At 40.9% G+C, this 22,873-nt stretch overlaps 1 protein-coding gene across 11 annotated transcripts in view; it reads right to left on the bottom strand.

Moving 5' to 3' along the window:
- Positions 1 to 22,873, bottom strand: part of LOC140457064 (septin-11) — a 128,254-nt gene that overhangs the window by 44,499 nt on the left and 60,882 nt on the right. For all 11 annotated transcript variants that reach the window (XR_011953328.1, XM_072551069.1, XM_072551375.1 and 8 more), the window contains 2 exons: positions 7,204 to 7,324; positions 194 to 389 (listed from right to left, as the gene is read on the bottom strand). Coding sequence is in view for 10 of the 11 variants with exons in the window: in XM_072551069.1 (XP_072407170.1) it covers positions 194 to 389; positions 7,204 to 7,324 (317 nt within the window). In the remaining variant the exon portion in view is untranslated. The remainder of the gene's footprint in view (positions 1 to 193; positions 390 to 7,203; positions 7,325 to 22,873) is intronic.

Below are 22,873 nucleotides of genomic sequence, written 5' to 3'. Positions count from 1 at the left end.
TATGTAGACATTTGGTAAGCACAGGATTGGAAATTATTGGTTTCCAGGATCAAACTGATTTTTGCACTCATTATGTCAATTCCAACTTGAAGAATAACATCTCGGTTAGGTACTAGAAATGCTTACAGCATCAGTGATGTTGGGTGCAGAACTGTAATGCAATATTTTCAACAACAATCATTTAAAAACTAACCTGTCTTCTTTGTTTATCTGGTCTCCAAATCCTACTGTATCGACAATGGTCAGCTTTAGCCGTACATTACTTTCTTGTAGTTCATAGCTGCTCGATTTCAATCGAACACCGGGTTCAGTGTGAGAGGCTGGTGCATTTTCAAATTTAGTGTTGAACAAAGTGTCCATTAATGTTGATTTACCGATACCAGTTTCACCTAAAGATATTTTAAAAATGATACTTTAAAATATGCTTTAAAACTCATTTAATTCATTATTGGTGAAATGGTGAGGAGAGTTATATTTAGCCATTTAAAAAAAAATTATACACAAAAGCTCTAAGCAATTGATTTAGTCTGCCTATAATTCATAACAGATGTTTCCTTAAATCAGAAATTTTCAATGGTCTTGTAACAGTCAAAACAGAAATACCTAAAATTAATGCCAGATTCAAACACTATGTCTCTGTCACATTTTCAATTGCCTCTGCATCCAAAAATGTATTGATTTCAGTCCTGAATAAACTCGATTGGAAGAGGCGGTGGCCTAGTGATATTATGACTAGACTATTAATCCAGCAACTGAAGTAATGTTTTAGAACATTAATTGACAATTGGCAACTGCTGAGGATAAAGAACGATAAGAGGTAAGATCATCATCCACAGATGATCTGACAATATTAAAGAAGTTCCTGAAAAGATTTTGTTCAGTTTGCCCATACAGAGAAGTCAAATGAGATAAGTCCTATTACTGAAATCAATTCACAAAAATATCAAGTCCACAAGACAGAGTAACATGGTACAAGAAATCTAGCAGATGAATATGTATATTTTGGGAGTTCGTCTTCCAGCGAGTTGCTTAATTGTGCACTGCCATTCTTGATTGGATGTTGCAGGACTACAGAGCTTAGATCTGATTTGTTGGTTGTGGGGTCACGTAGCTCTATCACTTGCTGCTTCCGCTGTTTGACACAAAGATAGTCCTACGTTGTAACCCTTCCAGGTTCACCTCATTGTTAGGTATACCTGATACTACTCCGGACAGGCCCTCCTACATTCTTCATTGAGCCACATGGAAGGAGCATTTACACTGTTTGGGAAGTAGCGAGATGGTAATTGGGTGAAACTATAGTGAACAATGACAGATTAGGAAAATATTATTTACAAAGAATGGTTGAAATATGGAATGTTCTGCCCGAATCTCATTGAAACAATGTATTGTTACTCTAAGGGAAAGTGGATAAATAAAGGAAGCGTGAGAGTTGGGGGGAAGGGGGGGGGGGGGGGGGGGAGGTTGCGAGAGACCAGTGACATTACTTCTGACTTCTCTGTAAAACAGTTGACATAGTAATGATTATCCAAAAGGCCTCTCTTTGATTTGTAAACATGAATGGCATTTTTTTAAAAACAGAAAGGTGTGTGGATGAGGAAGTTTGTCCATTTCATCTTTCTACAGGGAGTAATTAGAATAGGTTGAATAGCCTTCCTCATTTTCATTGACCTTGTGATCTTGCAGTAAAATGAAACATAATTGTCCTAACGTTTTACCATTAGAAAAAGTAGGAATTTCTTCTGTAGGAATTGTTGTTTCCTTCCCATTTACTTATTTTTCACAGTCTCTACTTGGTCAGTTTTATGAAATTGTCAAGTTTTTAAAAAATGAAAATAAAGTAATTCTGTACAATGCAGTGAAACCCAGAGTGATGAAACACTGATGCACAAAGCCACAAAAACTTTTACCATTTTCTTAGGTGTTGAGAGTTTCACTTCTATGAATAAAATTGATTGCAGCCACCAAGTATCTACCTCTTTATTCCCACCACACTTCTAGTGATCTACAATTCATGCTGGGAATTCATTTGCACCTCATTCTGAGGAAAACATCATTAAACAAAATACAAGATGCCAAAGCAATGCTCTCTGTACGTTCTGCTGTTGCACAGTAATCCAAAACTTCCCATAGGCCATTGCACAAGTTGACCTCTAAATCATCACACATGGATAGCTGTGTTAGAAACATGTAAAGGACCCTATGCACATAAACAATGTGCCCAGACACTACAGTAAAAGAATTAAAGAGGCTCTTTTCCCTAAACACAGAGGCCGTTTTAACCTTTCAAAAGTAACATCTGAAGTAACCTCACAAATGTGCTGCATCAGCACAACTGACAAAGTAACCATTGTGTTCATATAAAGTTCACTGAGTTCGTGATCAAATTGTGATACAAGACTTCAGCAATTTTAACAAGGTGGTTTCCATAGATCTCTCACAAACACCAAACAGTACTCAACTTTGCAATATAAACAATTTGTCAATCAAGTGATCCAGTGTTCCAAGGGATTTTCAGTGCTAAAAAAAAGACAGAAAAATGAATTTTTGATTGAAGTATTGTTGCAATGGAGACAAAAGATTTTCCAAAATGAATATAACTGATTCAAGTACTCCACCATCAGAGCATTTCCATTGGAACTGAACATTCCAGAATGAACAATAATAGTTATCATATTTATTTTTCAGAAATCTCACTGCAACATAAGAGAAACAGAAGGCAAGAATGCATATGGAATTGTCAGAGGAACTGGAGCTGGCAATCTCTGCAGCAAATGGAAATCTACCCTGCTATAATATATAAAACAGGAGTTTGGCGGGGGAGGGGGGAGAAACAACAAAAAAAATGAAAATTGAATTTTAGAAGAGACAGGTAATTTATCCAAGAGTTAAATTGGGAATTCACTCCAGTTGACACTAAGCGACATGAGGGCCACGATGAAGCAGATTGCTGCTTCATCGGGAATGGCTCCATACTAAGCTGTGTAATGTAGGTCATTCCTAATACAATTGCACTCCAGAAAATGAGTCTTTACCTTAACCATTCCACGTACATTCATCCCTTTCTTTTTCCTGACATCCTAATCATTATCTTTTAACAGATATTTTGTCATTTTTGAAACTGAAGAAGAATTTCTTCTGGGTTAAGTGCCTTTGAAACTTCTTGCCACAGAGAGGGTATAGTCCTTGTGTATATTTAAGACTGACAGAGACAGATTCTTGATCAGCAGGGGAATCAACGGTTAAGGGAAAAATGGAGAGAAGTGGATGTGAGGAATGTAGGATCAGCCATGATCCTATTGAATAGCGGAACAGGCTCAAGGGGCCAAAAGGCCCTGTTCCTATTTGTTGTGGTTTTGAAATGATCTCAGAACATGGCCCGTGCAGCCATGGCTACAGTTCTTGTCCAACTCTGGGGTGCCCTGAAGTGATGGTGAGCTGCCTGTGTAAACTACTGCAAGCTTTTGTGGCAACATTGCTCCCACTACAATGTTGGATAAGGCACTGAAAGATTATAACACAGCAATATACCTTCTTTCATATGGTACCATCAAAACCCAAATATCTGTCAATACCCAAAGACAGATAGCCAGGCTAAAAGTTCCAGTGTAACGATGTGGATACAGAATCATTGAAAGTTTAGAGCATAGGAGAAGACTATTAAACCACCACATTTATACCAGCTCTCTGGAACAGTAACTCAGCTAGTTCCCCTCCTTTGCCCATTCCTCAGGGTTTACTGCAGTACCTAAACATTCATTGCATTGAGATTTTAAAGGGTTCATTTGTTCTGACAACCTGTAAGAAATTGGATATCCCAGGGGAGGGTGGTATGTTTCTCTAAGTAAAAGTGAGGACAACAGATGCTGGAGATTAGAGTCAAGAGTGTGGTGCTAGAGATTACAGTCAAGAGTGTGGTGCTGGAAAAACACAGCAGGCCGAGGAGCAGGAAAATTGACGTTTCTGGCAAAAGCCCCTCATCAGGATTGAGGCTGGGAGCCTCGGGGGTGGAGAGATAAATGGGGACGTGGGAATAGCTAGGTGGATGGAAGTGAGGGTAATGGTGATATGAGCAAATAGGTTGGAAGGAAGCTGGACAAGTAGGACAGGTTATGAGGGCAGTGCTGAGCTGGAAGGTTGGAGCTTGGATAAGGTTGGGGGGAGGGAAAATGAGGAAACTGGTGAAATCCATATTGATGCCATGGGGTTGGAAGGTCCTTAGGCAGAAGATGAGGCTTTCTTCCTCCAGGCATCAGGTGGTTAGGGAGTGGCAATGGAGGCGGCCCAGGACCTTGGCTGAGTGGGAGGGACAGTTAAAGTGTTCCGTCACAGGGCGGTGGGGTTGGTGGTGCGGGTGTCCCAGAGATGTTCTCTGAAGCACTCTGCGAGTAGGTGTTTTCTCTCCCCAGTGTAAAGGACACCGGATTGGGAGCAATGGATTCAACAAATGACATGTGTTGAAGTGCAGGGTGAAACTTTGATGGATGTGGAATGCTCCTTTGGGGCCTTGGACAGAGGTGAGGAGGGAGGTGTGGGTGCAGATTTCGCAATTCCTGCGGTGGCATGGGAAGGGGCCGGGAGGGGGAGGGTGGGTTGTTGGCGGTGGGCATGGACCTGATGAGGCAATCGCAGAGGGAATGGTCTTTACGGAAAGTGGACAAGGGTGGGGAGGGAAATATATCTCTGGTGGTGCAGTCCATTTGTAGGTGGCAGAAATGACGAGGATGATGCGATGTATATGGAAGTTGGTGGGGTGGAAAGTGAGGGTCAGAGGAGGTTCTGTCCTTGTTATGGTTAGAGGGACGGGAAGTAGATGAGAAAGCATCATCAACCACGTGGGATGGGAAGTTGCAGTCTTTAAAGGAGGAGGCTATCTGGTGTGTTCTGTGGTGGAACTGGTCCTCCTGGGAGCAGATGCAGTGGGGCGGAGGAATTGGGAATAAGGGATAACATTTTTACAGGAGGCAGGGTGGGAGGAGGTGTTTTTCTGTCTTGCAGGTAGAATGTAAAAAACTTAAGTCACTAACTCCTGCAATTCAGAAACAATTTACATAGCCATCTCCTATAATTCAGAATCAACTTACATAGCCATCTCCTGCATTGTCTTGAATGGCATGTGACTATGGGGAAGTGGCGGGGGTGGTCTTGTGGGCATTACTGATGGTGATGTAAAATCCTCTACAAAGTAGAACTGTCCCCATGTTCAGAGACTTCTCTTGACACGATCCTGCAAACTGTGTTAAGGGTTCCTCCAAAAGTTTGTACTTGCTTAATAAAGTTTGGCTGTTCACAGAAGTTGGTGTCTTGCAATTGCATCAAGTTGTGTAAGAACCTCAAGAAAAATAACCGAACAGCATGAAGTTTTTTCTAAACTCGTTTTATACTGGCATGCTCTGGTTCGAGACCCCTTGCCAAAAGGAAGCTTCCTTCAATATACTGTCTTGTTATGACCGTGATAGGAGGAGTACTCTGGTAATCAAGCACCACTACTCCAGTTGCACACAGTATATAGATTTGTTGAAACAATTATCAAAATAGTCAACTTTTCTTTTGTACAAATATCCACCAGGCTTCTTTAATTAATTCAATAATCTATCTATTATGATTGAAACTTATTCTTATAATTGGTTCTGTATAGTTTGGGAAGTTCTCTGTACATTTATAAAATCTTTACCTTTTACGACACTGGGAATAGCAGGGCTTGATTTCCAGTGCAAAATCCATTAAGTTTAACAGTGGACTGGTTTATTTGAGAGTCAAAAAGTGTGGTGCTGGCAAAGCACAGCCAGTCAGGCTGCATCTAAGGAGCAGGAGAGCCGACATTATGAGCACGAGCTCTTTCATCAGGATGAAGTGGTCATGGTCAAAATGTCAACTCTCCAGCTCCTCGGATGCTGCCTGACTGGCTGTGCTTTTCCTGCACCACACTTTTCGACTCTGATCTCCAGGTTTCACTTTCTCCTAGGTGTATTTGTGATCAAGAATCTGGGCACTTTACTGACCCAAAACTTGCACTTAAATATATCTAATTGCTTGGGTTTGAGGTTAGGTTTCAAAGGCTCTTAATATGTCACCCTAGAAATGTTCCAATGCAGTAGCATGCAGTCAAATCTTTGATGGGGTTGAAAAGTGAAAATGAGTGCAGGGGGCAGGTATTAAACTATGTGAGTTGTTCAATCCATTCCAAAGTCTACTCCATCAACCCCCTCCAAATAAAAAAAATTCCACTATGAAACAGGCAGTGTTTATAACCTCCTCAGGTAGAAACGCTTATGCATGCAAGTAACATTAGACAAACAGACCACATTAGAACACAGTTGCATCCCAGGACTTAGTGGGTGAAGTATTTTTAGGACTTTTTGGCCCATCCATCTGGATTTTTGGTAAATGCTGCAGAAATCTGGCAGTTCAGTAAATCAGATCACCACCACTTTCTCAAGGGCCCTAGGGATGAGCAATAAATGCTTGTCCATCCAGTGCCCACATTGCATGAATAAATTTTTAAGATTTTGCATTTAATCCAAAACAATTCACTGAGTAAACTTAAAACACAGAATTAACTTTCAAAATGTGATTTCCATACAGGCATTTTAGGGAGGGAGAACATAAATAAATCAAACCAGTCAGTAGCAAATACTGTGAATGTTAGGCCTGATTCCGAGTTCCCAGAAGGTAATGAGAGGCATAATGTAGTCATAAAATCACTACTAAGCAGCCTGTGAATTCCTGTACACAAATCGAGAGTGCTGCTCCTCAATAGAAACACAGATGAAGGTCTAGTGAGTATTTACTCGCACTGACCCCCTTTAATTAACTTCATTGTTCAAACTCATCCATCATTATTCAAGTGCACATCACTAAGTGCACTCTGTTATAAGATTACTTGCAATGACAATCCTGCGTTCCACATTCGCCCCTTTCCCAGCAAGGCTGACACTTCAATATAGTACCAAAAATGTGCTCTACTGTTAATTTCCTATCTTTTGGAAACGAGTTAAACTGGCAGATGCAACCGTAGTTTAAGTAGACATTAAAAAAAACTCAAAAGGACAATTCATTCACGATCAGAGAAAGAGGCTCTCCTAACTTCATGACTGACTTTTACTCCTTAACTAACAACTGCGTGTTTCTCTCGTGATATTTAGTCGACATGAGAATCTCTAGGTTAAAGCTCCTTCTTTAGTGCTTTCATATTTTACTCACCGACACAAAGAATGTTAAAGCAAAATCCTTGTGTTGTTGACTTGTTGACCAACTGATCTGGAAGACTGTCAAATCCAACATGACCGGCAAGATTCAAGTTTCGTAAATCTTCATTATGTGACTGCAAAAGTAAGAAGGAATAAAAATGTAGTTTTAATTAAACAGCTAATGTTTATTTTCAGCTTACATGAGCCCTTAGGGCTGCTTTGCATATTAAGGGCACCATCGCTTATGATTCATTTATGGGAGAGCTCGAGGGAGTACCTAACAAGCCTTTCAGTCAGTGAGATCTTGAGACAAAATTTATTAACGTGCAAATCGATGTAGGCACCCAGCAAATATGTCAAGGAGTCTTGGGGAGCAATAGTACCAATGTACGTTACTCGATCCAAAACTAAATTAAAATATCATGGGTGTTACAATTTTGCTTCAATACATACATAATCTCTAGTCTTCCCAACAAGCTACAGCACATTACATGGAAATAAAATCTTCTAATTCACTTGGCAAAGTGAACTGAATATCACTTTATAATGTTCTGCGGAAAATATATTGCAAACCTCTCAACATGTGGTGATGGAAATGGCCATTCAGATACAGAAACCAAAGTGAGCCATTCAGCTGCTAATGTTTATTGTGCCAATCAATTACATCATGGTCAACTGATCTCAAACCCACTTACCACCTTAACATCAAAAATAAGTTGTCTTAAAAGTTCCAGTATAATCTTGGTTTTTCCTTCAGCATGAAAATGTGTTGCTGGAAAAGCACAGGAGGTCAGGCAGCATCCAAGGAACAGGAGAATCGACGTTCTTCAGAAGGGCTTATGCCCGAAACGTCGATTCTCCTGTTCCTTGGATGCTGCCTGACCTGCTGCGTTTTTCCAGCAACACATTTTCAGCTCTGATCTCCAGCATCTGCAGTCCTCACTTTCTCCTCGAAGATTTTCCTTCAGCATGTTAACTTTACCTGATGTGGTGATGCTAATGTTATTCCTGCAATACAAGTTGCAATAAGTGGCTAATGTGGTAATGAAAGATCCAACAGATATTTCTTACGGTTCACTAAAATGAACAAATATTATATTCAGTGGTACTTCAGTGTCTGGCCTTACATTAAGTTAATCAATTACAAACAGCAGTGTACTTCCATTAACATGTCATGATTCAAGTGATCCAAGTTAAAAGATGGAGTATGAGATTTTTATATCCTTAAGTCACAGGTGATAATGCCATATCTCTTGAAGGCACACTGACATACTCTGTCTCTTAAAGATTTCCTGACAGAGATAGAATACAACACAATTGTTGCATCTAGCCTAAATGGAATATGAAATTGACTTGAGGCAATCAGGAAGTATGTTTTCCTGCCTGGTATTCTTATGATGTCCCCTCTTTCCAATTCCTCCTCCACCTTTCTATTTTCTTTCTCTCATTAACCTTCTCCCCCACCCCACCCTCCCACACAACCCATCAGGGAGTGGAGGGTTAAATCTGCTCAGTGGATGGTACAATGCAGGGTACCTCAATACTTGGCAGTACTATCAACGAGGAACCCATAATGGATACTGGCCTCATAGTCTCCCTCTGAAGGAGGAATTGATAGAAATCTGTGCATCACTGTTTGAAGTGGGGGTATGAAAGCAAACCTTCTCCCAGAATATCTTTATGCTGCCAAGTGAATGTGTGCCTGCTTCATCTGTTAAACTGTTTTATTCCCTGTATAAACATTTGTAATCTATTCAGGTAAACACATCAAGAACATTTTGTTCTAGGTAGAAGGGCCACACCTGAATTGTTAGTTGAATTGTTTCAGATACTGTCTGATTTGTGGATTTGCAATATTTATTTGTTTTTCTGAGTGTTTGTAGTCAGATGTATGTTGTCTTGAGAACAATGGACAAACTTTTGGCTCAAGTCCTTTGTAAAGCATTTCAGATTAAATAGCAACATCAAAAATAGTGTAATTAAATCTCTTAAAGGGATGAGATTATTTGTGTCACAATTCCCCAATGTTCCAGGGATCAAGATTCAGATTTGAATACTTTTTTATGTGGTCAAAGGGTAACTGCCATGTGTAAAGTCTTCTGACGACAGACCTGTATTAGATATGAGTTAACAATTGTGTCTTGCAAATTGTGAATATAAATTCTAAGCAAATGCAAGTACAGCTGTCATTAGTTGCAACCATCTTACCATGAAATTTTACCTTGAATGAAGATTTTCTATAGATAAATATGAAATGAGTAGTTTGGACAAATGCTGTAAATATTTAAATCATCCCACAACTGAAGCGAGTGAAAGAAATGCACAAAGTACTATCTTTAATATCCCGAGCTCCTTTTTATTCTCCTGTTCACTTGCATCTGGTCCCATGTTTTCATGTCCCAAGTGACATTATGAATATGTTGCTAAGTTTATCAACTGTGCAAGCAATGCAGCTGTTATATTGTTATGTCATTCCAGTATGTTTTAGGAACTGAGTGTTCCGACATTTGCATACAACAGTATTCTGAGTGCCATCATTTGACACTGCACCACAATCTATATGGAGCGAACAGTGTATGTTGCACAACACATTGTGAGCTGAGAAATATATTCAAAAAGACTCAGTATTTGAGTCCAAAATTAGATTATTATGAATTTATGAGGACTGCAAGATAAAGCAGTCAAGATGTAGCCTATATTTCCCTAACCCATGTGACCACAGAGACCCGGGTTCAAGTCCCACCTTCTCCAGCGGCGTGTAAAATATCTCTGAACAGGTTGTTTAGAAAAACAGGTATCACAGGATAGCTATAAAGCACTGCAACCCTAGATCATCCTGATATTCAAGATGGTCTCTAATGTAACTATAGTCAGTACACCAGGCATTTATAACACACGTATTATCATGCAAATGTACTGTTCATGACTGTCTCATACATTATTGTAAACAAGAATTTTGCACCATTTAAAAAAAAGTGTGGAAATTGAATTTATTACAGATAATGTTTGTAAGGAACACTCATCCACCTTTAGGAGTTATTTTGCTTCGAGAGATGCTGGAAGTTCACCATTTATGGAGTTATCTCTTGTGAAATTACGAGACAGGAATCAGAGTGCAGTATATAGTTCAAGTAATGTTAAGGAATGAGGTGATAATTAACCCAGGGGCTGGGCCCTATACATCACTGTAAGGGGTGGCAATTCATCAAATGGAGACTAAAGTTGCGTTGGCATAGTGTTGCAGAGGTTAGTACTGCTGGTTCAATTCCACTTAAAAATAAAGTCTTCAAATTTCCAGTATAGTCTGGGTTTTGCCTTCAATTTGTTAATGGTGTGGAGTTTGCACATTCTCCCTATCGCTGCATTGGTTTCCCCCAGGTGCCCCAGTTTCCTCCCACAGTTCAAAGATGCGTAGGATAGTTGTACTGGCCATGCTAAATTGCCCAGTGTCCAGGGATGTTAGGTGGATGTTAGCAATGGAAATTGCAGAGTTAAAGGGATAGGGTACGGAGTGGGTCGAGGTAAGATGCTCTTTGAATGGTCGGTATGGACTTGATGGGCCAGGTGGCCAGCATTCACATTGTCGGGATTCTATAATTCTACAATAAAGTTGTTCTTCAAGGCATAGATTCCATGCATAGCATTTGCATTGAAAGTTTGGCAAGGGGAGAGGAGGGCCTTTAACGTAAGAGGTATGTATTGGCTTACTTTAGGGGAGGCAATAGGTTATTTAGCCAGAGTTGCATAGAAATGCCTAGAGTGCGGCAGGGAAATCAGAGCTCTCCATGTGGTGACCTCTGCAAAAGAAAGGTTGAATACTTGGAAGGCAGAAAGATAAGTTCTGAGGAGGAAGCTTGTCGTGTAACCAACCTCAAGCTTGTCGTGTAACCAACCCCCCCCCCCCCCCCCCGGGTTGTTTTCTTTTATTATTTGATGCATATATGTGGGATGTATTTATATGTATGTGTGTGTGTGTGTATATAGATATATATAAGCTGGGGCGTTTGGTTAATGTTGGTGGAGGGGAGGTGGTTACCTTATTCTATTTTACCTCTGTCTTTAGGAGCAGGGTTGTTTCTCCCTTGTTATTTTGTATTATTATATTTAAATTATTTGTTGAGGTTGTAATTTTATAGTTATATATTTATATATGGTATTAACATTACCAAATATATCCAGGTGTTGGTGTGGGCGGGGGTAGGGTGCTCACTGTTAACTCTAGCTTTGTATTATATCTGAATTCTCCTCATTTTATTGAGGAGTGCCTGGGTCAAGGGTGGGGCATTGGTTGGGAGAGGATATGATGGACTTTTGGAGAGGAAGTGACACCCCCTGGGAACAAGGGGGAAAATCTCCACTTAGGTACATTTTATATTTTTTTAAATTTAGAAATAGTTTTTTTATTATACTGTTGTGAGTGTATTAGAGAGCCTTTATTTTTGTAAATTTTATATGCTCTATGCTCGGGATGTTCTAGATAGGGTTTCCCCTCCAGAGGGGTCTGGGATTTGCCCAGATGATTATGGTTGATCAGTCGGTTAAGTGATGCACCTGGAATGTCAAGGGGAGTAATTCGCCAGTCAAAAGGAAGAAAATATACGACAGGGTGGATTTGATCAGGCCTTTTTTCCTTCTTATCGCTCAAAAAGCAGGGGAGTTGTTATTCTTGTTCGGAAGAATTTCCCTTTCAAAATCCTAAATCAGATAAAATTCGAACCTGGACAATATATTTTGATCAAAGCCCTCATAAATGGAGAGGAATATGGGATTTTAAATTTGTACTGCCCCCCGGCACACCCCTTTAAATTTATAACGGAAGCTTTTTCAAAATTGATGGCTTTTGGCACCCGTCATACAATTATAGGGGGAGACTTTAATTGTATTATGGATCCGGAAATAGATAGGATTCCCAAGAGTACTGTAGGAGTATTTCCCAGATCTAGACAATTGGTGGATCTGAACTAAGAATTAGGATTAGATGATGTATGGAGATGTCTTCATCCACAGGGCGGAGATTTTTCTTTTTATTCCAATCCACATAAATGCCATACCAGAATTGATATGTTTTTTGCCCCCTCGATTTTTTTAAACTCCATATCATCCTGTAAAATAGGTAGTATAGCAATTTCCGACCACGGTGCTGTATATATAGAAACTAAGGCGAGGAACAATAGGACATCCCCTCGGCATTGGCGTATGGACCCCTTCCTAATGAAAGATAGTAAATTTGTAAAGTACTTCTCTCAAGAATTTTAAACTTTTTTAGAAATTAATTCAGGTACAGCTAGCAACCCATCAATGATGTGGGAGACCATCAAAGCTTACACGCGAGGTTTGATCATCTCCTACTCAGCGACCCAGAAAAAATTGAAGGGAGAACAACAGCGTCTGCTCGAAGCTCGCTTAAAAGCAGCTGAAACAGCATACACTGATAGACCTGCTATTATTAAATTGCAAAGGATTACGGCTCTTAGGACAGCTCTAAACACTATGCTTACTCAAACGGCTAAGAGGGAAATATTATTTGCAAAACAAAGGTTATATGAATATGGTGACAAACCGGGTAGATACTTAGCATTTCTTGCAAAGAAAAAAAAGGCCCCTCAGACTATTACGTCTATCAAGGAAAGTACGGGTATTTTGACTCATGATCATAAAAAGATTAATGCGATCTTTAGAGAATTTTATTCTGAGCTATATAAATCGCAGGATTGTGAAGATAGGACTAGGAGGATGCAGTCATTTTTTAAAAATTTGACCTTTCCGGGCCTAACTCCGGAACAGCTATCGGTCCTAAATGCTCCTCTAACAGTCCAAGAAATACTTGATGCAATTAGGCAACTTCAGAGCGGTAAGGCACCGGGCCCAGATGGTTTTCAAGCTGAATTCTATAAAGAATTTACAGAAATATTGGCTGGTCCACTTATGGACATGTATAACTATGCATATAGTCAGGGCTGTCTCCTGCCTTCGCTGAAAGAGGCAAATATCTCTCTTATCCTTAAAAAAGGAAAGGATCCAGAAGATTGTATGTCATATAGACCAATATCCTTGCTAAATGTAGATTTTAAAATCCTTTCTAAAACTTTAGCACTGAGACTAGAAAGGGTACTGCCACATATTATAAAGGAGGATCAGACGGGGTTTATTAAGGGCCATAGATCATCCAATAATATTAGAAGGGTTTTGAATATGATTCAAGCCTGTCATCAGGGAAAGATACCAGGAATAGTAGTTTCATTAGACGCGGAAAAGGCATTTGATAGGGTTGAATTGTCATATTTGTTTTACACATTGGAAAGGTTTGGCGTTGGACAGGTGTTTACCAAATGGATCTCAACATTGTATAGTGATCCCAAAGTAGTTGTGGTTACCAATGGATTAGGTTCGGATAGCTTCAGTGTGGGTAGGGGCTGCCGTCAGGGATGTCCTCTCTCGCCATTGTTATTTATGCTAATAATTGAACCTCTAGCAGAAGCTATACGAGCTGATCCTAATAGTACGGCCACGAGGATTGGTACAGGTAAACATAAAATTACCCTTTATGGAGATTATGTTCTTTTATTCCTCAGTAATCCTCTGACCTCGCCTAATCCAAGTTATTAATACATTTAGTGCATTCTCAGGCTATAAAATTAATTATTCAAAATCGGAGGCTATGCCAATGGGTGGCCTTGCTATGACACCCCACTTAGTGGACGGATCCCTTTTTCCCTTTCGTTGGTCCCTGGAGGGCTTCTTATATTTAGGCATTTTTATTACTCCAGTATTTGGTCAGTTGTATAAGGCTAATTTTGTGCATTTACTGGAAAGGATAAGGCAGGACCTCCAGCGATGGGGAGACCTTCCAATTTTCTGGTTGGGTAGAATAGCACTAATTAAAATGAATGTTCTGCCCCGTCTCCTATATCCTATGAGAATGCTTCCGGTGATGCTGCCGAGGATGGCTCTAGGTAAATTATATGACTGGCTGGGTTCCTTTATCTAGAATCATAGACGGCCCCTCATTAAGCTGAAGAAGCTACAGGTTCCACAGACAAGAGGAGGACTGGACTTAACTGATATTTCCTAAAATCTGGGAAGTTCCCTATTAAGTTACATAGCTGATTGGGTCTTGTCTGATCCACAATCAATCTGGTTGGACATCGAGGCCTCTCAAGTAAAATACCCACTTATTAACCTCTTATTTTCAGACAAGAGGAAAATCATTACAGATCACTGTAAAAACCCTATAATACTAAACACAATTAAGGCTTGGAATATAATGGGGCAAAATGAGGGTAATTCATATAAAACATTCCCCTATGCACCGATAGTGGGAGCATGGGGATTCCAACCGGGGTTTACAGATGCCACTTTTAAACTCTGGGGATCCAGGGGTATCTCATGTCTAGGGGACCTATTTAAAGATGGGGTCCTGATGTCTTTTGAACAGTTGCGTCAGAAATTTGGATTACCTAATGGAGACCTCTTTCAATACTTCCAAATTCGAGATTATATACAGAAGAAGATACGTTATTAGATAGTCTTTATAAATCAGATACAGAATGTAATGTCCTACGACCAGTGGGAGTATCCTCCGTCAGTACTATTTATCATTTACTACATGATGAAGTATCGGGAGATATGGACAATCTGCTTAAAACATGGGATCAGGATTTGGGACCAGAAATCTCTATAGAAACGTGGAATGATATTTGGGAAAATGCTAGAAGTATTACCATCTGTAACAGAACCCAGGCTATCCAGCTGAAGATATAGCACCGGTTCGATTGGCAAAATTTAAGGCAGGAGCATCTCCAATGTGTCCCAAATGCAAAATAGAGGTGGGCACTCTTGTACATTGCCTATGGACCTGTCATAAGATCCGTAGATATTGGACTAAAGTCGCAAGTACCCTAACAGAAATTTTAGGAACGGAAATTAAAGTGGACCCTGTATCTCTCCTTTTGGGCTTTTCGAACTTTCCCTCCCTGGACATGTACAGGAAAAGACTATTTTCTATTCTCTCTTTCTGTGCAAGGAAAAATATTTTGGTGAACTGGATGCTGAGGGCCCCCCGGACTTTCAAATTGGCACAGATTAATTATGGAATGTATTCCCCTTGACTTCCTTACAATTATGGTGCACCGAAAGACCGAATTATTTTATAAAATATGACAGCCCTTCTTGAATTACATAAATACAGATATTTCGGCTATCCTAACAAGGGCTTTTATTTAATTGAGATTACAAACCTGAGTGGTCCGGGGCCCCTTCGGAGAGGAATCCCGCATGAATACGGGTTTTATTACATTTGATGTTAATACATTCCGAGCATGTAAGAGACTTAAATATACACTCTGGTTAGTTGTAGGTTAGATGAGTAGAAAGTTGAGTTTTGTTTTTTTTTCTTTTTCGGTATTTTTTTTCTTTTGTTAAATTTTGGCTATTGTATATTTGATTTAATTGTATATCAATGTTTGTATTTGAGAGTTTTGTTTATTTTTGTAAACTTGTAAAAATGTTAAATTTCAACTAAAAATATCTATTTAAAAAAAACTTAAAATATAAGCCATGACTATTAATTTAACCAGGAGCACTGTGTTTAGAGGAATAGGACAGTATTATTTTCTGGGTCTGTAGATCGTGAAGGAGCAAAAATGGCATTTAGTAGAGTGATAAGTGTTTCATGTCAGATGTGGGAGTTTAAAGACAGTTTAAGGGTTACTGCAGATTATATCTGCAATAAATGCTGTTGGTTGCGAATCCGATCAGATTGAATGGATCGGTCGGAGAGACCGTTAGAGGCAATGAGGAATTTGCAACAGTAATGGTATGCGATGGATGGCAGTTAGAGGAAAGGGGGGAAAAGTCTCAGATACAGTCACATAGATGGGTTAACTCCAGGAAAGGTAAGAGAGGTAGGCAGATAGTACAGGAGTCTTCTGTGGCTATCCCCATTTCAAACAGGTTTGTTGTTCTGGAAAATATAGGGGGTGATCGATTCACAGGGGAACGTAGCACGAACAGCCAAGTTTCTGGTATTGAGACTGGCTCTGATGCACTGAGGGGTACGTCGGGTTCCAAAAGATCAATTGTGTTAGGGGCCTCTCTAATGCAAGATACAGACAAATGTTTCTGTGGCCACCAGCAAAACATAAGAATGGTGTGTTGCTTCCCTGGTGCCAGGATAAAAGGTGTCTCAGAGAGGGTGCAGAATGTCCTCAAGGGGGAAGAGGGTTCAGCAAGAGGTCATTGTCCATATTGGAACCAATGACATAGGAAGGGAAAAGGTTGAGATTCTGAAGGGAGATTACAGAGAGTTAGGCAGAAATTTAAAAAGGAGGTCGAGAGTAGTAATATCTGGATTACCCCCAGTGCTACAAGCTAGTGAGGGCAGGAATAGGAGGATAGAGCAGAGGAATGCAAGGCTGAAGAACTGGTGTATGTGAGAAGGATTCACATTTTGAAATCTCTTTTGGGGTAGAAGTGACCTGTACAAGAAGGACGGATTGCAACTAAATTGGAAGGGGACTAATACACTGGCAGGGAGATTTGCTACAGCTGCTCGGAAGAGTTAAATTAGTAAGGTGGGGGGAGGTGGGAGGTGGGGAGCCCAGGGAGTTAGCGAGGAAAGACTTCAATCTGAGACTGGTATAGTTGAAAACAGAAATGAGTCAAACAGTCAGGGCAGGTAGGACTAATAAATTAAACTGCATTTATTTCAATGCAAGGGGACTAACAGGGAAGGCAGATGAACTCAGGGCATGATTAGGAACATGGGACAGGGATATCATAGCAATTACAGAAACATGGCTCAGGGATGGGCAGGACTGGCAGTTTAATGTTCCAGGATACAAATGCTACAGGAGGGATAGAAAGGGAGGCAAGATAGGAGGGGGAGTGGCATTTTTGATAAGGATAGCATTACGGCTGTGCTGAGGGAGGATATTCCTGGAAATACATCCAGGGAGGTTATCTGGGTAGAACTGAGAAATAAGAAAGGGAGGATCACCTTATTGGGATTGTATTATAGACCCCCTAATAATCAGAGGGAAATTGAGAAAGAAATTTTGTAAGAACATCTCAGCTATATAAGAATAATAGGGTGGTTATGGGAGGGAATTTTAGCTTTCCAAATATAGGCTGGGACTCCCATAATGTTAAGGGTTTAGATGGATAGGAATTTGTTAAGTGTGTACAAGAAAATTTCCTGATTCAGTATGTGGATGTACAGATGAGAGAAGGTGCAAAACTTGACCTCCTCCTGGGAAATAAGGTAGGGCAGGTAAGTGAGATGTCAGTGGGGGAGCACTTTGGGGCGAGCGATCATAATTCTATTAGATTTAAAATAGTGATGGAAAAGGATAGACCAGATCTAAACGTTGAAGTTCTAAATTGGAGAAAGGCCAATTTTGACAGTACTAGGCAAGAACTTTCAAAAACTGATTGGGGGCAGCTGCTCGTAAGTAAAGGAACAGCTGGAAAATGGGAAGCCTTCAGGAATGAGATAACGAGAATCCAGAGAAAGTATATTCCTGTTAGGGTGAAAGGGAAGGCTGGTAGGTATAGGGAATGCTGGATGACTAAAGAAATTGAGGGTTTGGTTAAGAAAAAGAAGGAAGCATATGCCAGGCAGAGAGAGGATAGATCGAGTGAATCCTTAGAATAGTATAAAGGCAGTAGGAGTATACTTAAGAAGGAAATCAGGACAGCAAAAAGGGGACATGAGATAGCTTTGGCAAATAGGTTTAAGGAGAATCCAAAGGGTTTTTACAAATACATTAAGGACAAAAGGGTAACTAGGGAGAGAATAGGGCCACCTCAAAGATGAGCTCGGAGAAAGTGAGGACGCCAGATGCTGGAGTACCAGAGTTGAAAAATGTGGTGCTAGAAAAACACAGCAGGCCAGGCAGCATCCGAATTTCAGGAATTTCTTTCCTGAAGAAGGTCTTATGACCGAAACGTCGATTCTCCTGCTCCTTGGATGCTGCCTGGCCTGCTGTGTTTTTCCAGCACCACATTTTTCAACCCCTCAAAGATGAGCAAGGTGGCCTTTGTGTAGAGCCGCAGGTAATGGGGGGGATACTAAATGAATATTTTGCATCAGTATTTACTGTGGAAAAGGATATGGAAGATATAGACTTTAGGGAAATAGATGGTGACATCTTGCAAGATGTCCAGATTACATATGAGGAAGTGCTGGATGTCTTGAAACGGTTAAAGATGGATAAATCCCCAGGGCCTGATCAAGTGTACCAGAGAACTCTGTGGGAAGCTAGAGAAGTGATTGCTGGGCCTCTTGCTGAGATATTTGTATCATCGATAGTCATAGGTGAGGTGCCGGAAGACTGGAGGTTGACAAATGTGGTGCCACTGTTTAAGAAGGGCGGTAAAGACAAGCCAGGAAACTAACCGGGAAGACACTAGAGCAAAAATGGCAGGAGTTTGTAGGTATAATTGAGGACACTGTACAGAGGTTCATTCCCAAGAAAAGAAAGATTAACCGGGGAGGGATTAGACAACCTTGGCTGACAAAGGAAGTCAGGAAATGTATTAAAGAAAAAGAGAGATCCTATAAAGTGGCTAAGAACAGTGGGAAATCAGAAGATTGGGAAGGATACAAAAGCAAACAGAGGATAACAAAGAGTGTAATAAGAAATGAGAGGATCAAATATGAAGGTAGGCTAGCCAGTAATATTAGAAATAATAGTAAAAGTTTCTTTCAGTACATAAGAAACAAACGACAGGCAAAAGTAGACATTGGGCCACTTCAAACTGATGCAGGGAGCCTAGTGATGGGAGATAAGGAAATAGCAGGAGAACTTAACAAGTACTTTGCGTCAGTTTTCACAGTGGAAGACAGGAGTAATATCCCAAAAATTAAAGGGTGTCACGGGGCTGAGTTGAGTATGGTTGCCATTACGAAAGAGATAGTGCTAGAAAAGTTAAAAAGTCTTAAAATTGATAAATCTCCTGGCCCCGATGGGATACACCCTAGAGTTCTGAGAGAGGTTGCTGAGGAAATAGCAGAGGCATTGGTTGAGATCTTTCAAGAGTCACTGGAGTCAGGAAAGGTCCCGGACGATTGGAAGATGGCTGTAGTAACCCCCTTGTTCAAGAAAGGATCAAGGCAAAAGATGGAAAATTATAGGCCAATCAGCTTAACCTCGGTTGTTGGTAAAATTCTAGAATCCATCATTAAGGATGAGGTTTCTAAATTCTTGGAAGAGCAGAGTCTGATTAGAACAAGTCAACATGGATTTAGTAAAGGGAGGTCATGCCTGACAAACCTGTTGGAATTTTTTGAAGAGGTAACAAGTAGGTTAGACCAGGGGAACCCAGTGGATGTGGTCTATCTGGACTTTCAAAAGGCCTTTGATAAGGTGCCACACGGGAGACTGCTGAGCAAGGTGAGGGCCCATGGTGTTCGAGGTGAGCTGCTGGGATGGATTGAGGATTGGCTATCTAACAGAAGGCAGAGAGTTGGGATAAAAGGTTCTTTTTCAGAATGGCAACCGGTGACGAGCGGTGTCCCGCAGGGTTCGGTGCTGGGGCCACAGCTGTTCGCATTATATATTAATGATTTGGATGAGGGAACCGGGGGCATTCTAGCGAAGTTTGCCGATGATACAAAGTTAGGTAGACAGGCAGGTAGTACTGAGGAAGTGGGGAGGCTACAGAAGGATCTAGACAGGTTGGGAGAGTGGTCCAGGAAATGGCTGATGGAATTTAACGTGAGCAAGTGCGAGGTCTTGCACTTTGGCAAAAAGAATATAGGAATGGACTACTTTCTAAATGGTGAGAAACTTAATAAAGCCAAAGCACAAAGGGATCTGGGAGTGCTAGTCGAGGATTCTCTAAAGGTAAACATGCAGGTTGAGTCTGTGATTAAGAAAGCGAATGCAATGTTGTCTCTTATCTCAAGAGGGTTGGAATATAAAAGCAGAGATGTACTACTAAGACTTTATAAAGCTCTGGTTAGGCCCCATTTGGAGTACTGTGTCCAGTTTTGGTCCCCACACCTCAGGAAGGACATACTGGCACTGGAACGTGTCCAGCGGAGATTCACACGGATGATCCCTGGAATGACAGGTCTAGCATATGAGGAACGGCTGAGGATACTGGGATTGTATTCGTTGGAGTTTAGAAGATTAAGGGGAGATCTAATAGAGACGTACAAAATAATACATGGCTTTGAAAAGGTGGATGCTAGAAAATTGTTTCTGTTAGGCGAGGAGACTAGGACCCGTGGACACAGCCTTAGAATTAGAGGGGGTCATTTCAGAATGGAAATGCGGAGACATTTCTTCAGCCAGAGAGTGGTGGGCCTGTGGAATTCATTGCCACGGAGTGCAGTGGAAGCCGGGACGCTAAATGTCTTCAAGGCCGAGATTGATAGGTTCTTGTTGTCTAGAGGAATTAAGGGCTACGGGGAGAACGCTGGCAAGTGGAGCTGAAATGCGCATCAGCCATGATTGAATGGCGGAGTGGACTCGATGGGCCGAATGGCCTTACTTCCACTCCTATGTCTTATGGTCTTATGGTCTTATAGACCGGTGAGCCTGACCTCAGTGGTGGGCAAGTTGTTGGAGGGAATCCTGAGGGACAGGATGTACATGTATTTAGAAAGGCAAGGATTGATTCAAGATAGTCAACATGGCTTTGTGTGTGGGAAATCATGTCTCACAAACTTGATTGAGTTTTTTGAAGAAGTAACAAAGAAGATTGATGAGGGCAGAGCAGTAGATGTGATCTATATGGACTTCAGTAAGGCGTTCGACAAGGTTCCCCATGGGAGACTGATTAGCAAGGTTAGATCTCATGGAATACAGGGAGAACTAGCCATTTGAATACAGAACTGGCTCAAAAGGTAGAAGACGGAGGGTGGTGGTGAAGGGTTTTTTTTCAGACTAGAGGCCTGTGACCAGTGGAGTGCCACAAGGATCGGTGATGGACCCTCTACTTTTTTGTCATTTACATAAATGATTTGGATGCAAGCATAAGAGGTACAATTAGTAAGTTTGCAGATGACACCAAAATTGGAGGTGTAGTGGACAGCGAAGAGGGTTACCTCAGTTTACAACAGGATCTGGACCAGATGGGCCAATGGGCTGAGAAGTGGCAGATGTAGTTTAATTCATATAAATGCGAGGTGCTGCATTTTGGGAAAGCAAATCTTAGCAGGTCTTATACACTTAATGGGAAGGTCGTAGGGAGTGTTGCTGAACAACGAGACCTTGGAGTGCAGGTTCATAGCTCCTTGAAAGTGGAGTCGCAGGTAGATAGGATAGTGAAGGCGGCGTTTGGTATGCTTTCCTTTATTGGTCAGAGTATGGAGTACAGGAGTTGGGAGGTCATGTTGCGCTGTACAGGACATTGGTTAGGCCACTGTTGGAATGTTGCGTGCAATTATGGTCTCTTTCATATCGGAAAGATGTTGTGAAACTTGAAAGGGTTCAGAAAAGATTTACAAGAATGTTGCCAGGGTTGGAGGATCTGAGCTACAGCGAGAGGCTGAACAGGCTGGGGCTGTTTTCCCTGGAGCGTCGGAAGCGGAGGGGTGACCTTGTTGAGGATTATAAAATCATGATGGGTATAGATAGGGTAAGTAGACAAGGTCTTTTTCCTGGGGTGGGGGAGTCCAGAAGAAGAGGGCATAGGTTTAGGGCGAGAGGGGAAAAATTTAAAAGGGACCTAAGGGGCAACTTTTTCATGTAAAGGGTGATGTGTGTATGAAATAAGTTGCCAGAGGAAGGTGGAGGCTGGTACAACTGCAACATTTTAAAGGCATTTGGATGGGTATATGAATAGCAGAATATGGGCCAAGTGCTGGCAAATGGGATTAGATTAGGTTAGGATAACTGATCAGCACGGACAAGTTGGAACAAGGGGTCTGTTTACATCCTGTACATCTCTATGACTCTATGTTTGTCTGTCTGTGTATGAGTGTTTGTCTGTGTAAGGAGAGTTTACAAGGGAATTAGAGTTTTAATTAGTAATGTTGTATGCCAATGGTTTATATATGTTTACCTATAGCTAGAGTAGAGTTGCTTGTAATAAGTAATAATTCTTTGTCAGTACAGAAACCCTGGTCTATGCTTTCTAGCAATTTTGGTCCGAAAGTAGGTACGTTGAGGTACAGTGTGTATCTTTGGCACAGCAATAGCAGGCCTCAATTTACAGTGCTCTATCCCAGTAACACTAGCTAATTGAAAATGCAAATTTTTGAACATTATTCTGAGGTGCAAACTGGAGTTACAATGACTTCACTCTGTTAAACTGTATATTCATCCTCTAGGTTTCACATGTGCCTAACAGCCAGAAGTAGTGCCACAAGTTTGAAAACATAATCCAGCACAGCTCCTCAAGCCATTAAAATTCAAGAAATATAACTGTATTTGTAACTTTCTTACTTGGTGGATTATACTATTTGAATCCCAGAAAAGTGGAAATTTGAAAAGGCCAGAAGTCCCACAAGCTCTGCAGCAACAATGTGAAATACGAGCAAATTAGTGGGAGGATTTTAGATGTGGTCCCTGTGCTGTATGGTATGTATCTATAAAATGTACTAACACAAAATAGCTTGGCCTCTCTTGGCAATATGCAGAGGCCTGGGAAGAATTTGGCTGCCTTCTTGCTCTTTGCAGGAAATGCGTGACCTGAGAAAACTAAAAGAATAAGGAGGGAAAAGTTAGATG

Source organism: Chiloscyllium punctatum, chromosome 1, assembly GCF_047496795.1.
Source record: "Chiloscyllium punctatum isolate Juve2018m chromosome 1, sChiPun1.3, whole genome shotgun sequence".
NCBI classification, from domain to species: Eukaryota; Metazoa; Chordata; class Chondrichthyes; order Orectolobiformes; family Hemiscylliidae; genus Chiloscyllium; species Chiloscyllium punctatum.
This window is presented reverse-complemented; position numbering and strand designations above follow the sequence as displayed.